This window comes from Bos taurus, chromosome 5 (assembly GCF_002263795.3).
Source record: "Bos taurus isolate L1 Dominette 01449 registration number 42190680 breed Hereford chromosome 5, ARS-UCD2.0, whole genome shotgun sequence".
Lineage (NCBI taxonomy): Eukaryota > Metazoa > Chordata > Mammalia > Artiodactyla > Bovidae > Bos > Bos taurus.
Window position 1 is genome coordinate 60,881,599 of NC_037332.1, and position 15,577 is coordinate 60,897,175.

The following is a 15,577-nucleotide window of genomic DNA, read 5'->3' on the forward strand; positions in this document are numbered from 1 at the left end:
GGGATTATTCTTTGTTATAAAATGTCTAAAAGTTCTTGTAATTGCAAAACTTCTTTTTCCCTCTACAGAAATAAGAGAGCTGATGTTCGAAAAGTAGCACATCGATTCCTGGTGGAAAACTTGAATCCTTTAATATTAAGTTATGTTAAAAAGAAGAGGTTCCATCAAATATTTCTTGAGGAGATGCCCTGGAAAGCTCAGATGAATCTGTATCTGGCAAGCGCACACTTCAACTTGCTTTTAACAAAGCTAGGGGAACGTACAAAGATAAAATTTGGTTCTTCACCGATAATGGTCAGGTATAGTATATTATCAATGAATACTGTTTTAGTCTCAGAAACATGGATAGTGTTTGTATGTTCAGGGCTCCAATGCTGATGATAACTTTGGTATATTTAAAAATTTCTTATCTCAGAATCTTTCCCAAACAAGTGCTGGATATAAGTACTAATTTACATACATTTGAATATGTTATTCAATATAGCTTTCAGGGAAAGGAGAAAGTGAATTTTCCAAGAGAAGTTTAATATTAATTGTACCTCTCCATGCTCAGTCTCTCAGTTGTGTCTGATTCTTTGCTACCCTATGGACTATAGCCTGTCAGGCTCCTCTGTCCATGGAATTTTCCAGGCAAAAATACTGGAGTGAGTTGACATTTACTTATCCAGGAGATCTTCCCAACCCAGGGATCGAACCTGCATCTTCTGCATTGCAGGCAGATGCTTTTACCACTGAGCCACCAGGGATCCCCCTAACTGTATAGTAACCAAAATATTAGTAGGCCTTAGGCAAATCTCTGTTTCATTAGAGGTATATTTTAAGCCTCCATAAACACAGGTCATACTTTCTTATATAATTTATACTTTCTGTCATTAACTCAAAAGATATTTTCCTGTTCTTGTTTATTTTTGGTTAAAGTGTTAGAGGAGATAAAATGGGAGGTAAAAATATAAGATAAATACATAATACAGAATACCATGTAACCAGAGTAACTTTATGTAACCAGAGTTTTTCATTTAAAAAAACTACTCATTGAAGGAATTTCCTGAAGTCTGGTTATTAGTACTGCATGCATTCACTGCACAGGGTAGGGGTTTGATCCCAGTTGGAGAACTAAGATCCAACAAATTGCATGTGGTGGTGGTTTAGTGGCCAAGTTGTGTCCGACCGTTTGTGACTCCATGGACTATAGCCCACCAGGCTCCTCTGTCCATGGCAAGAATACTGGAGTGGGCACAGAATATTGGAGTGGGTTGCCATTTCCTTCTCCAGGGGATCTTCCCAATCCAAGGATCGAACCTGTGTCTCCTGCTTGACAGGCAGACTCTTTACCGCTGAGCTACCTGGGAAGTTCAGCGCAGCCAAAACCAAAACAAAACCCTCATTGAGCACTTATTAGAAACAAGGTACTGAGGTAGGCATGAGGTGCATTCTGAGATGAACAGGATCTACAAGTTGGAATCTGGTAGAGTGGCTCATAAATGTTCACAAATAATAGTCAATTAAGGTAAAAGGTGAACTACACCTTTTAGGTATAAAGTCTTTGTACCTGGGAAGGAGGCTTTCTACTGGCTGAGACTACCAGAAGAGGTTTCACGGGAGAAGCTACTTGGCCTGGGTCCTGATGGACAGGCAAGATTTTAAAATATGCAGGTAGAGAAACAAGCTTTCCGGGATGATGGAAGAACGAGTCACAGCCCAGGTAGGAAACTCAGGACAGGAGCCCCTAGTGGTCTGACCAGAGTCTAGGGCATCTGAAAATGAGTGGTCAGAAATGATCGGAAGAGAATGTCGGTACCAGAACATGGATAGTCTTAACTGTCTATAAATCTGAATTTTAATTTATGTACCATTTTAAGGTTTTTTTTTAAACAGGGCTATGATAAGAAATTTTTCTGATAGCAAAATACTGGATGGATTGGAGGAAGGAGAGACTGATGATAGGGATATGAATTAAGAGGGTATTTATTTCAGTAATCCAGCGATAAAATATGCAGGTTGAAATCTGCAAGGAACTTGAATTCAGTTTCTGTTTCTCCAGAGTTTTGGTTAAAATAAAATTCTGGTCTATGTGGACTAGACCAAGTTAGCATTTAGGAAGTACTTAGATTTCTTGACAGAGAAAACTTTCAGCAAAGTGACCCATTTTTGAGGCTCTGAAAGGGAAAACAGTTCAGATCAGATGGGCTTCCTTACTATCCTCTGGACATGGAGAACTCTTCTTCTCTGGCTGTCCAATCACACAATGACTGAAAGGCTCAGATGGTAAAGAATCTGCCTGTAATGTGGGAGACCCAGGTTCAATCCCTGGGTTGGGAAGATCCTCTGGAAAAGGAGATGGCTACCCACTCTAGTATTCTTGCCTGAAGAGTTCCATGGACAGAGGAGCCTATTGGAGTACAGTCCATGGGGTTGCAAAGAGTTGGACACAACTCAGTGACTTTAACTCCCTCAGGTTTGAATCAGGGTAACTTGGCGCTAAATCCAATTTCATTGAAACATTTATTTATTTATTTAGTATTTGACAGAATTCAATTTTGCTTCTATTGTTTTTTCAATGAGTTTTTTTCCCTTTGCAGTTTCCGATCATGTGACCCTACTATGTTCTCACTGTATAATTCAGGAACAGTATTACCAACAGGAAGAATGACTCTAGAAAACTATAAAGTGATGCTTGATTTCCTTCTTACAGCTAAAAAAAGAAAGGCTCACTTACCATCAGGTAAAATAAATACGTTATATACTATCAAATTGTCTTTAGATATTTTTATATTGAATTTTCTCCTACCCCAATTTGCCCGTTCAACAAATATAATGTTCTTTAAAAAATATTCATAGCCTTCAGTGGCCAAAGTAAGTGAAAACTTACTCTCAGGTGATGAAGGCTTGGATGAGGCAAAGTTGGTGAAGATGGAGAAACACAAACAGAAAGAATGCCTTTTGGAGGCAGAACCTATGGGATCCACTCAGAACCTGTACTGAGTATCGATGATATACCGTGCCTGGTTCTAGGCCCTTTGTGTATTCACTCACTGGGTCATTCAACAAATGTTAGCCCTGCCTGCTCTCACATGTTCAATCCCTGGGTGGGGAAGATCCCCTGGAGGATGAAATGGCAACCCACTCCAGTATCTATGCCTGGAGAATCCCATGGACAGAGGAACCTAGTGTACTACAGTTTATGGGGTCGCAAAGAATCGGACATGACTGAAGCGACTGAACATGCACGCAAGTTTCAGGAAAAATTCCACCAAATATACTGCTGCAAGCAGGCATGACTTTCTAGTTGTACTCAGGATCTTGCCTTAGGATCTTCAGTCGGCACCTTCCATGAAAGTTTACTCCAAGATGAATGAGATAATATTCTAATGGTAGGACCAGCCAATACTGTCTTCTGGTCAGGTGACAAGGGCTCCCAAGAGGTGGAGAGATGTATGTGAGCAGGGCTCTCTGTTTGGGTGTTGCACTGATGACACTATTCCTGAGTAATCACTTACCTTGAATACCACTCATTTCACGAGCAAACATTTATCTCCAATATCTTTATGTTATTGCAAACCCTCTTATATAGATTTTTAAAAAATGACACTTTAAATGCTGTTTGGCTTATTGCGGGACAAAGTATTTCATATGCTGGTTAACTTTCCCAGGAGTTTTGATTCGTATTTGAGGTACTTGACATGTTTTTAATTTCTTCTGGGGTATAGTTTTACTGGTACCTACATGTCATTCTATGACTATTAAAGTATTTAAAAGTAAATTCCCTAGACATAGAAAGAGTCCGAGTTTTCATATGTAGACTACTATATATATATGTATATATTTTCTTGAGTTTTCTTTTCAACTAGCTCCCTAAGACCTCCTATGAAATTTACAATAGATTCTGCAATTGAGACTTAGCGTTTAATGCAGAGTTCTAATAAGAGAATGTTTGTGGCAGAAGTCCTCCGTGGTTTTTATAGCACAGCAACGGGAGGATGAGTGATCAGGGCTGCTGCACTGCCTAACTGCAGGGGATCCTCCTCATCTTCCAGTGTATGTGTCCAGGGAATAGCCTGTTTGGAGGGAAGTTAGGATCCTGTCATTCTTCTCCCCTGAAACATGGCATTCCTACCTCTGCTTCATTCCTTTGGCCAATCATTTTTGCCTGAAATGCTCTCCATACTCTTCCCCCACAGCTAAATCATGATTCACCCTTAAGAGCTAATCTAAGCACCTCCTTCTCTGGAAACTTTCCCTGGTTCATCGCATCCATAACAATTTTCTCCTTTCTCCAAACTAATGTAGCAGTTGTTATCTGAATTATTTATTTGATGCTAGTCACCTATTGTGTTTTCTGAAGCTTAACTCTCTACTTTCAATAACTTTATACTTTATTTTTATACTGTAGATGCTGAAGAATTTTTGGCATTTCTTAATTCCAAAATGAGTGGTGAAAATGTTTCCAAGACCCAAACGGTTTATGAATCAGACTCTCAGTCGGGACTTAGCAGTAAAGAAAAGGATCGATCTGCAAATGTGGGTCTCTTGGATCATTTTATGAAAATCTTTTTATATTGCAGGAGAGCAATGGTAAGTTGGTCCTTCTTCGAATCTCAGCCCATGAATTTGGGCATGTGTGATATATTTATTTCCTTATTATTCATAATTTTGATTTCAACAGTGAGACTAAACCTGCTGGATTTTGTATCAATCATCCGTGAGGCTTGCCACAGCACTGAGGTCTCAGTAGTAGAGTGGTAGAGTTGTGAGGGAGACGGTGAACCCCTTTTGTCATTAGTCATCCAATCATCCAGAGCTGAGGTGCCCTTTGTCCTTGTCTACAAAGTCTCCTTGAATATTCAGACACCCCTCTGCTGCTTTCTAGCCACACCTGGAACATGGGCTTCTCCAGTGAGACCAGGGGTTCCTCTTTAGACTGTTGCTCCCTCCTGGGCAGCACATGCTCCTTTCTCTCCTCTAGGAAAGGGGAATATCTTTCTAGGTATAGGAAAGCCCTAACCCTTCCCCCGACCTGCTTCTACAGGCTACTTGTGTCTTCTCTCAACTGCTTTTCTCTTTTTCCTTCTTAAATGTTATCTGATAGATTATTAAACTCAGAATAGGAATTAACTACAAAGAAATTAATTTCCTTTTTCTCATAGCAAGAAGCGGAGGTACGTCAAACTTCTCAAGAGATGAGAAGAAATCTATCCTTTCTGGACAAGAAAAAAAGACTTAAGTTCCCATATTTCTTCATGGAGTAGAGAGTGACTTTCTAAAATATGTAAAGTCATCTCACATCATCTCCCATGGGCATTAACAATGCATCCCATCCTCCTTTCTAGCAGCTTTAGGGCTTGGAGGGTCTGGGTCCTACTTACCTCTCAGAACTCAGCTCCTCTCTCCCTGGTGCAGTCTACTCTCCCCTCTGTGGTTCTGAAAGCACTAAGTGTGCTTTAGAACCTCCCTCTTCAGTCCTCAGGCTCACTATCCATACTTTGCACCTCCTGTTCCCTCAGCCCCAAAGGCCCTTCTCCTCCCGATAACCCCACCCTCTCCTTCACATGAGTTGTTCCACTCAGCATTCTGGGCTCTGCTCATATGTCACCTCCTTAGAGAGGACTTCTCTCCTGACCACCCTGTCCTCTCACCCTTACCAGGGTGAGTAGTTTCTACTTTAATTTCCTTTATAACACTTACCATTCCCTGAAATTGTACTTTGATATGTCTGCTTAATAGTGTTGGATTTTCCTAATCAAAAGCAGCACAAGGTCAGGCGCAGTTTCCCTTGCTCACTGAGACATTCCCGGCACTTAGAACAATGGGCATGTTGGAGTCCTAGCTCATCATTTAGTGGAGTCATAACCCAGGGCAAGTTAGCCCCATGCCTTCATTTCCTCATCTGTAAAATGAGAATACTAGTGCATACTTTCTTCATAGGAGTTGTTATATAGAATGTTATATTAGAATATAAATGTCTTACCATGGTGTTTAGCACTGTAAGTAGCATATAACAACTTTTATTACTGACTTAGAATATTAGCAGAGATGTGAAGTCACTCAGAGATCTGTAACTTTGGCATCTTTTGAATGTTGTGCTTGTCTTAGGTTCTTGCTCATCGTGGTGGCTATTGGACTCTGCTTCAGAACTGCTGTCGGGCCCTTTGGAACTTTACTCAGGAGCTACAAATACTGCATAAACAAGCAGTGGATCTGTATAAGACATTTCCTATTAGCCAGGATAGTTTCCTCTGTATCTCTGTTTTACCATTCTATTTGGGAGCAGAATTACTTATTGACATGTTAATAGAACTACAGAATACTGATTCTATTAAGGTAAGAGTATTTGGGCAATTCTCTTTATTGTAGTTGATTAACAATTTTGTGTGTGTGTGTGTACCATACAGCTTGGGATAAGTAGAAATTTTATATTTTGCTTGAGTTGTTTTTTGGTTTGTCTTAATTTTATTTGCTTTGTTATTTGGTTCACAGTATATAATGTGTGCTGATGTTAATTACAAATATCTGCCTGAAAATCAGTTTCTTAAATGGAAAAGAAAGTAGCATTTATTGAGCTCCAGCTTCTACAGAAACTAACCAAAGTACATTTAATCTTCATGGCAATCATTTGACAGAGAAAAAACAGACCTTAAAACAGATCATGTAGCTTGTTGATTGATACTTGTTTTAGTCCCTGTTCTGTTTCTCTAGATGTAGAATTTGCAGCCATTTCAAATCTACCACACGGTAGTTTAAAGCATGAAAATAAAACTGAAAAAAAAAAGCAAACCTCATATAACTTAAACACATTAAAAATTAGTAAACACATAAATATTTTGAATCATGGGGTTTATAACATTTTTCAGATGTAAAATATATGATAATGATAGTACAAAAGACTGGGAGGGCAAATAAAATGAAACTGAATACGTTTTTAAACTTTATATAAGTATAAAGTGATACAGTATTAACTTTAAGTGGAATGTGATAAGTTAAGTATGCATTTAATAATCCCCCAAGTAACTACCAAAAAAAGTGATATAGCTAAAAGGCCAAATGAAAGCTAAAACTAAAATGGAAAACTAAATAATAGTCAGTTAACTAAAGAAAGCAGGGAAAGAGGAACACAAACACATGGAACAAATAGAAGATAACAAATAACCTAGCCCAATTATATCAATAACTGTATTAAATATAAGTAGACTAAATACCCCAGTTAAAAGGCAGAGATTGTCTGGGTTAAAAAAAGAGAGACGTGTACTTGTCCATAAGAGAAGCACTCTAGATATGAAGAAACAGATAGATTGAAAATAAAACAGTAATTGGAAGAATTATACTACAAAAATAGTTAGCATAGAAAGGTTGATGAGGCTATATTAATATTAGATAAAATGATCTTCAAGTCAAAAAGTATTTTGAAAGATAAAGAGGGACACTTCATAATGAGAAGAAGCTCAATTAATCAGAAAGACATACTAATCATAAATGTGTATATACCAAATAACAGAGATTCAGAATATACTTTGGATACCCAAAGCTTGAAAAACATTCTGCTTGGTGGACACATTGATATACTAAGCAGATCTCAGGCCCTGAGTCCATAGGAAAGGTCACAGAAATGCCTTATCTTAGACCCATCCAGACCTGGCCCGTCTTGCATTTGGCTATTCTTGGGTTATATCCTTCATAAGAAAACTGTGTCAGTGAGTTCTGAGTCATTCTAGGAAATTACTGACCTGAGTTTACAACTGGTCAGTCAGGAGTTCAGGTGCCAGAGGACCTGTGACTGGCATCTCCAGTGAGCACAGACCCTTCTTAAACCTGTGGAATCTGACCCTAACTGTGGGGTAATTAGTGTCAGCACTGATGTGTAGTACACTGAGGGAGGTTGGAAACAAAGCACATAGTGTGTTCACCAAGATGGATTGTCAGTCAGTTCAGTCGCTCAGTCGTGTCCAACTCTTTGCGACCCTGTGAATCACAGCATGCCAGGCCTCCCTGTCCATCACCAACTCTTGGAGTTCACTCAAACTCATGTCCATTGAGTCGGTGATGCCATCCAGCTATCTCATCCTCTGTCGTCCCCTTCTCCTCCTGCCCCCAATCCCTCCCAGCATCAGGGTCTTTTGCAATAAGTCAACTCTTTGCATGAGGTGGCCAAAGTACTGGAGTTTCAGCTTCAGCATCAGTCCTTCCAATGAACACACAGGACTGATCTCCTTTAGGATGGACTGGTTGGATCTCCTTGCAATCCAAGGGACTCTCAAGAGTCTTCTCCAATACCACAGTTCAAAACCATCAATTCTTTGGCGCTCAGCTTTCTTCACAGTCCAACTCTTGCATCCATACATGACCACTGGAAAAACCATAGCCTTGACTAGACGGACCTTTGTTGGCAAAGTAATGTCTCTACTTTTCAATATGCTATCTAGGTTGGTCATAACTTTTCTTCCAAGAAGTAAGCGTCTTTTAATTTCATGGCTGCAGTCACCATCTGCAGTGATTTTGGAGCCCCCCAAAATAAAGTCAGCCACTGTTTCTACTGTTTCCCCATCTATTTCCTATGAAGTGATGGGAATACATTTGAATCAGTTCTAATGAGGTGTATGAAACTGGAGCCTATTATACAGAGTGAAGTAAGCCAGAAAGGAAAACACCCCAATACAGTATACTAACGCATATATATGGAATTTAGAAAGATGATAATGATAACCCTATACGCGAGACAGCAAAAGAGACACAGATTATAGAACAGTCTTTTGGACTCTGTGGGAGAGGGAGAGGGTGGGATGATTTGGGAGAATGGCATTGAAACATGTATAATATCATATAAGAAATGAATTGCCGGTCCAGGTTTGATGTAGGATACAGGATGCTTGGGGCTGGTGCACTGGGATGACCCAGAGGGATGGTGCGAGGAGGGAGGTTGGAGGGGGGTTCAGGATGGGGAACACATGTACACCCATGGCAGATTCATGTTGATGTATGGCAAAACCAATACAATATTGTAAAGTAATTAGCCTCCAATTAAAATAAATAAATTTAAATTAATAAAATAAAATAAAATATGTTAAAATATGAAAAAAAAGAGAAGTCTCTGCACTGCAACTAGAGAGTAGCCCCTACTTGCTGCAACTAAGGAAAAACTCAAGCAGCAACAAGGACCCTGCACAGCCAAAATAAATAAAATTTTAAAAAATGAATGAAAGAAAAGATTCCATGAGTTCAATCAGAGACCGACTTGAAGAACAGAGGCCAGAAAGAATAAAACCTTTTGTGAGAGAGTCTGAAAAATAAATCAAGCATTTCCTTGCTAATTTTTAAAAACAACTACTGTTTTTTTATCAGTGAAGATATGAATCTAGACAGTGTGGTTGCTCTACTAGACTACCGTAAGGATGGTATCACCCCATGTATGATTTTCTTTATGAACGGTTTAGAAATGGAGAAATGTTAACAAATCTGGCAATAACTTTAGATCTATCACCTATAATCATAAATTATTCCATTTTTCATCCACACAGCAAGAGAACTTAGATAAATGGAACTGGTGTCATTTGACTTCTTTGACTTTTGATTATTAGATTATAAGGGCGGAGCTTATAACATCAGCAAAATGACATCTATCTTTTATTGAGCATGTTATGTGCCAGACGCTGTGCTAAGGGGGCAAATTCACATAGGTCATGTATATCACACCTATTATTCATACCTTCACAAGCAGATGATTTTCAAGGTCTCTTCCAAATTCAAGGACTATGAATCTTATGGGAGGGAATGTTCTGAATTGAACTGAGACTTGGTTTGTTGTTATTGTTGTTTAGTCTGACCCCATGGATTGTAGCCTGCCAGGCTTTTCTGTCCATGGGATTTCCCAGGCAAGAATACCAGAGTGGGTTGTCATTTCTTTCTCCAGGGAATCTTCCCAACCCAGGGATTGAACCCATGTCTCCTGCACTGGCAGGCAGATTCTTTAATGCTGAGTCACCAGGGAAGCCCTACTAACTTTATTGGGCTATAGTCTCGCCAGTACGTGCGTGCTAAGTCGCTTCAGTCATGTTCAACTCTTTGCGACCCCATGGACTGTAGCTCACCAGGCTCCTCTGTCCATGGGATTCTCCAGGCAAGGACACTGGAGTGGGTTGCCATGCCCTTCTCTGATAGTCTGGCCAGTAGGTGGATCTAAAGGATTTTGCTAATAAACACATGAAAAGATGCTCAATATCACTCATTATTAGAGAAATGCAAATCGAAACTACAATGAGATATCACTTCACACCAGTCAGAATGGCCATCATCAAAAAGAATCTACAAACAATAAATGCTAGAGAGGATGTGCAGAAAAGGGAAGCCTCTTGCACTGTTGGTGAGAATGTAAATTGATAACAGCCAGTATGGAAAACAGTATGGAGATTCCTTAAAAAACTACGAATAAAACTACCATATGACCCAGTAATCCCACTAGGAGGCATATACCCCGAGGAAACCAAAATTGAAAAAGACACATGTGCCCCAATGTTCATTGCAGCACAATTTACAATAGCTAGGACCTGGAAGAAACTCAGATGTCCATCAACAGATGAATGGATAAAGAAGCTGTGGTATGGATTTACAATGAACTATTACTCAACCATAAAAAGGAGTGCATTTGAGTCAGTTCTAATGAGGTGGATGAGCCTATAGTCTATTATACAGAGCGAAGTAAGTCAGAAAGAGAAAAATGAATATTGTACAGTAACACATATATAAGGAATCTAGAAAGATGGTACTGATGAAATTATTTCAGGGCAGCAAAGGAGACACAGACATAGAGAACAGACTGATGGACAGACTGATGGTGAGGGAGGAGGAAGGACAGGATGGGATATATGAAGAGAGTAACATGGAAATAAACATTACCATATGTAAAATAGATGGCCAATGGGAATTTACTGTATGCTCAGGGAACTCAAATCTGGACTGTAACAACCTAGAGGTGTGGGATGGGGAGAGAAGTGGGAGGGATGTTCAAGAAGGAGGGGACATATATATATACCTATGGCCAATTAATGCTGATGTTTGGCAGAAACCAACACAACGTTGTAAAGCAAGTATCCTTCAATTAAGAATAAATAAATTTTTTAAATTAAAAGAAAACATCTCTAGGGTGTTTCAAATGCAGCAAGGACTTAAGGAAATGAATACAATAGTTACATAGTAACTCTTTAATTTTGGTGAAAAGAGGGTCTACAGTAATCCAAGTCTATGCCCCAACCAGTAACGCTGAAGAAGCGGAAGGGGAACGGTTCTATGAAGACCTACAAGACCTTTAGAACTAACACCCAAAAAAGATGTCCTTTTCATTATAGGGGACTGGAATGCAAAAGTGGAAGTCAAGAAACACTTGGAGTAACAGGCAAATTTGGTCTTGGAGTACGGAATGAAGCAGGGCAAAGGCTAATAGAGTTTTTCAAAGAGAACATATTGGTCATAGCAAACACCCTTTTCCAACAACACAAGAGAAGACTCTACACATGATCATCACCAGATGGTCAACACTGAAATCAGATTGATTATATTCTTTGCAGCCAAAGATGGAGAAGCTCTACACAGTTAGCAAAAACAAGACTGGGAGCTGACTGTGGCTCAGATCATGAACTCCTTATTGCCAAATTTAGACTGAAATGGAAGAAAGTGGGGAAAACCACTAGACCATTCAGGTATGACCTAAATCAAATCCCTTATGATTATACAGCAGAAGTGAGAAATAGATTTAAGGGCCTAGATCTGATAGATAGAGTGCCTGATGAACTATGGAATGAGGTTCATGACATTGTACAGGAGACAGGGATCAAGACCATCCCCATGGAAAAGAAATGCAAAAAAGCAAAATGGCTGTCTGGGGAGGCCTTACAAATAGCTGTGAAAAGAAGAGAAGCGAAAAGCAAAGGAGAAAAGGAAAGATATAAACATCTGAATGCACAGTTCCAAAGAATAGCAAGGAGAGATAAGAAAGCCTTCCTCAGCAATCAATGCAAAGAAATAGAGGAAAACAACAGAATGGGAAAGACTAGAGATCTCTTCAAGAAAATTAGAGATACCAAGGGAACATTTCATACAAAGATGGGCACAATTAAGGACAGAAATGGTATAGATCTAACAGAAGCAGAAGATATTTAGAAGAGGTGGCAAGAATACACAAAAAAACTGTACAAAAAAGAGCTTCACGACCCAGATAATCACGATGATGTGATCACTCACCTAGAGCTGGACATCCTGGAATGTGAAGTCAAGTGGGCCTTAGAAAGCATCTCTACGAACAAAGCTAGTGGAGGTGATGGCATTCCAGTTGAGCTATTTCAAATCCTAGAAGATGATGCTGCGAAAGTGCTGCACTCCATAGGCCAGCAAATTTGGAAACCTCAGCAGTGGCCACAGGACTGGAAAAAGTCAGTTTTCTTTCCAATCCCAAAGAAAGGCAATGCCAAAGAATGCTCAAACTACTGCACAATTGCACTCATCTCACACACTAGTAATGTAATGCTCAAAATTCTCCAAGCCAGGCTTTAGCAATACATGAACCTCCAGATGTTCAAGCTGGTTTTAGAAAAGGCAGAGGAATAGAGATCAAATTGCCAACATTCGCTGGATCATGGAAAAAGCAAGAGAGTTCCAGAAAAACATCTGTTTCTGCTTTATTGACTATGCCAAAGCCTTTGATTGTGTAGATCACAATAAACTATCTAAAATTCTTCAAGTGATGGGAATACCAGACCACCTGACCTGCCTCTTGAGACACCTATGTGCAGGTCAGGAAGCAACAGTTAGAACTGGACATGGAACGACAGACTGGTTCCAAATAGGAAAAAGAGTACATCAAGGCTGTATCTTGTCACCCTGCTTATTTAACTTATATGCAGAGTACATCATGAGAAACACTGGGCTGGAAGAAGCACAAGCTGGAATCAAGATTGCCAGGAGAAATCTCAATAACCTCAGATATGCAGATGACACCACCCTTATGGCAGAAAGTGTAGAGGAACTAAAAAGCCTCTTGATGAAAGTGAAAGAGGAGAGTGAAAAATTTGGCTTAAAGCTCAACATTCAGAAAACGAAGATCATGGCATTTGGTCCCATCACTTCATGGCAAATAGATGGGGAAACAGTGGAAACAGTGTCAGACTTTATTTTTTTGGGCTCCAAAATCACTGCAGATGGTGACTGCAGCCATGAAATTAAAAGATGCTTACTCCTTGGAAGGAAAGTTATGACCAACCTAGTAGCATATTGCGGAAAAGGCACTGGCACCCCACTCCAGTACTCCTGCCTGGAGAATCCCATGGATGTAGGAGCCTGGTGGGCTGCAGTCCATGGGGTTGCGAAGAGTCGGACACGACTGAGCGACTTCACTTTCACTTTTCACTGTCCTGCATTGGAGAAGGAAATGGCACTCCACTCCAGTACTCCTGCCTGGAGAATCCCAGGGACAGGGGAGCCTGGTGGGCTGCCATCTATGGGGTCACACAGAGTTGGACACGACTGAAGTGACGCAGCAGCAGCAGCAGTAGCATATTGAAAAGCAGAGACATTACTTTGCCAACAAAGGTCCGTCTAGTCAAGGCTATGGTTTTTCCGTGGTCATGTATGGATGTGAGAGTTGGACTGTGAAGAAGGCTGAACACCGAAGAATTGATGCTTTTGAACTGTGGTGTTGGAGAAGACTCTTGAGAGTCCCTTGGACTTCAAGGAGATCCAACCAGTCCGTTCTAAAGGAGATCAGCCCTGGATGTTCTTTGGAAGGACTGATGCTGAAGCTGAAACTCTAATACTTTGGCCACCTCATGCAAAGAGTTGACTCATTGAAAAAGACCCCGATGCTGGGAAGGATTGGGGGTAGGAAGAAAAGGGAACGACAGAGGATGAGATGGCTGGATGGCATCACCAACTCGATGGACATGAATTTGAGTGAACTCCGGGAGTTGGTGATGAATGGTGGGGCCTGGTGTGCTGCAATTCATGGGGTCGCAAAGAATCTGACACGACTGAGCGACTGAACTGAAGTGAATTTAGAAGACTTTTTCTCCCTAAGTTTGACATTTGCATCAGGGAACTGGGCAAATTTTCGTATACAAACTGAATATAACCAATATATTAAGGAAATTTAAATATTTATGTATACTATAGCCTGTTTTTCCTCATAACTTTACCTTATTTATTGGTTTAATGTTCTTACTTAAATAGTGACTATGTACCAGGAAGTATAGTAATGACTAACCATATGTGGCTATGTATATTTTGGCTTAAATAATTAAAATTAAATAAACTTAAAAATCCAGTTGCCGTAGTCAGACTTCAACAGCTCAGTATCCACATGTGCTTAGTGGCTACTGTATGGAACAGCACAAATGTAACACATTTCCTTCATCACAGAAGAGCTATTGAACAGTATCATCTAGCTTTGATTTGCATAATAAATATATTCAATTTTTTTCTTTTCAGTTCTTTTCCATGTTATATTTTTAGCTATTCATTTTGTGTTCAGACGAAACATGTAGGGAAATATGAAATTTCAGAGTTTTGTTTCAATGTGCTACTTGCAGACTATTGATGAAAAAGGAGAGTTCAGTGTCCCGAGTTGCTATGGAAATATTAAAAATGATAACGGTGGTTCCAGCCTTACCTTTGAGCATCCTCTGGATGACGTCAATGTGGTCGATTTGAAATGGATCCATGACTTTGTATTAAAATCTCTGGAACTTGTCTATCAAGTAGAAAAATGGGAAACACTCGTATCACTTGCCATTCAGTTCAATGCAGTTTCGCAGTAAGTACCTCTGAAAGGGTGGCTAACAGCGATAGACTTCACTGAGAAGAACGTGTCTTTACTAATGTTTGTTTCTAATATATATGTTACTCTTATCCAGTGAAAGATACACAGAGCAAGTGACTCCACTGCTGGTTTACGCACAGCGCCAGCTTCTACTGCAAATATCCAAATGCAAGGGCCCAGACATCAGCCAACAGGCTTGTGTAAGATATGAGACTGAATACAAACAGAAGGTAGGTTAGGCTCTGTTATTCATGCAGTTGTCATTTCTTATTAGTATGCATATAACTAGCAAGATTTGGGATCAGATAAATGTTGCTATTTTCACTTAGGCATTTATCATTCAAATCAGCAAACATTGTTGAGAATCGCTGTTTGCCAGTATTTTCCAGATACAGAGAAAACAAAAATTAAGTCCTTGTACACGAGGAGCTTATATCCAGGTCAAAGCTGATTTACGCATTAGGCACAGTGAAAAGAGTGCTGGAGACATAGCACTTTTTTAGGAGCCATTAAATGTTTTGATTTATTTTACAATCAGAAGAAAAAAGGAACTTTTATGTTAAAGACAGCGTTACAGTTTTAATAATATTTTTTGATGGAGCAGTAGGCCCATGACGGCAAAAGTACTTAGGGCTCATGAATGACATGTTGCAGCTTTAAGTTGAGGGAGGAAAGAGATACATCTATTCTCTCATTTATTAGCTTAATAAATATGTATTGACTCCCTAAGATTAGAGCTGATGCATTCAATTGTGCAGTCTGTGTCCTGCCCTTGGGCACTTGGCA

The 15,577-nt window shown here is 39.8% G+C and overlaps 1 protein-coding gene and 1 non-coding gene across 12 annotated transcripts in view; one reads left to right on the forward strand and one right to left on the reverse strand.

The window, feature by feature from the left end:
• The window catches only part of CFAP54 (cilia and flagella associated protein 54), a 312,009-nt gene that overhangs the window by 128,470 nt on the left and 167,962 nt on the right, over nt 1-15,577 (forward strand). For all 11 annotated transcript variants that reach the window (XM_002687523.7, XM_024992507.2, XM_024992508.2 and 8 more), the window contains 6 exons: nt 69-299; nt 2,580-2,722; nt 4,391-4,572; nt 6,091-6,318; nt 14,562-14,785; nt 14,886-15,021. In XM_002687523.7, the coding sequence (XP_002687569.6) occupies nt 69-299; nt 2,580-2,722; nt 4,391-4,572; nt 6,091-6,318; nt 14,562-14,785; nt 14,886-15,021 (1,144 nt within the window). The remainder of the gene's footprint in view (nt 1-68; nt 300-2,579; nt 2,723-4,390; nt 4,573-6,090; nt 6,319-14,561; nt 14,786-14,885; nt 15,022-15,577) is intronic.
• On the reverse strand, nt 675-746 carry TRNAC-GCA (transfer RNA cysteine (anticodon GCA)). Its single transcript has one exon. It is a non-coding gene; the product is annotated as a tRNA-Cys (tRNA).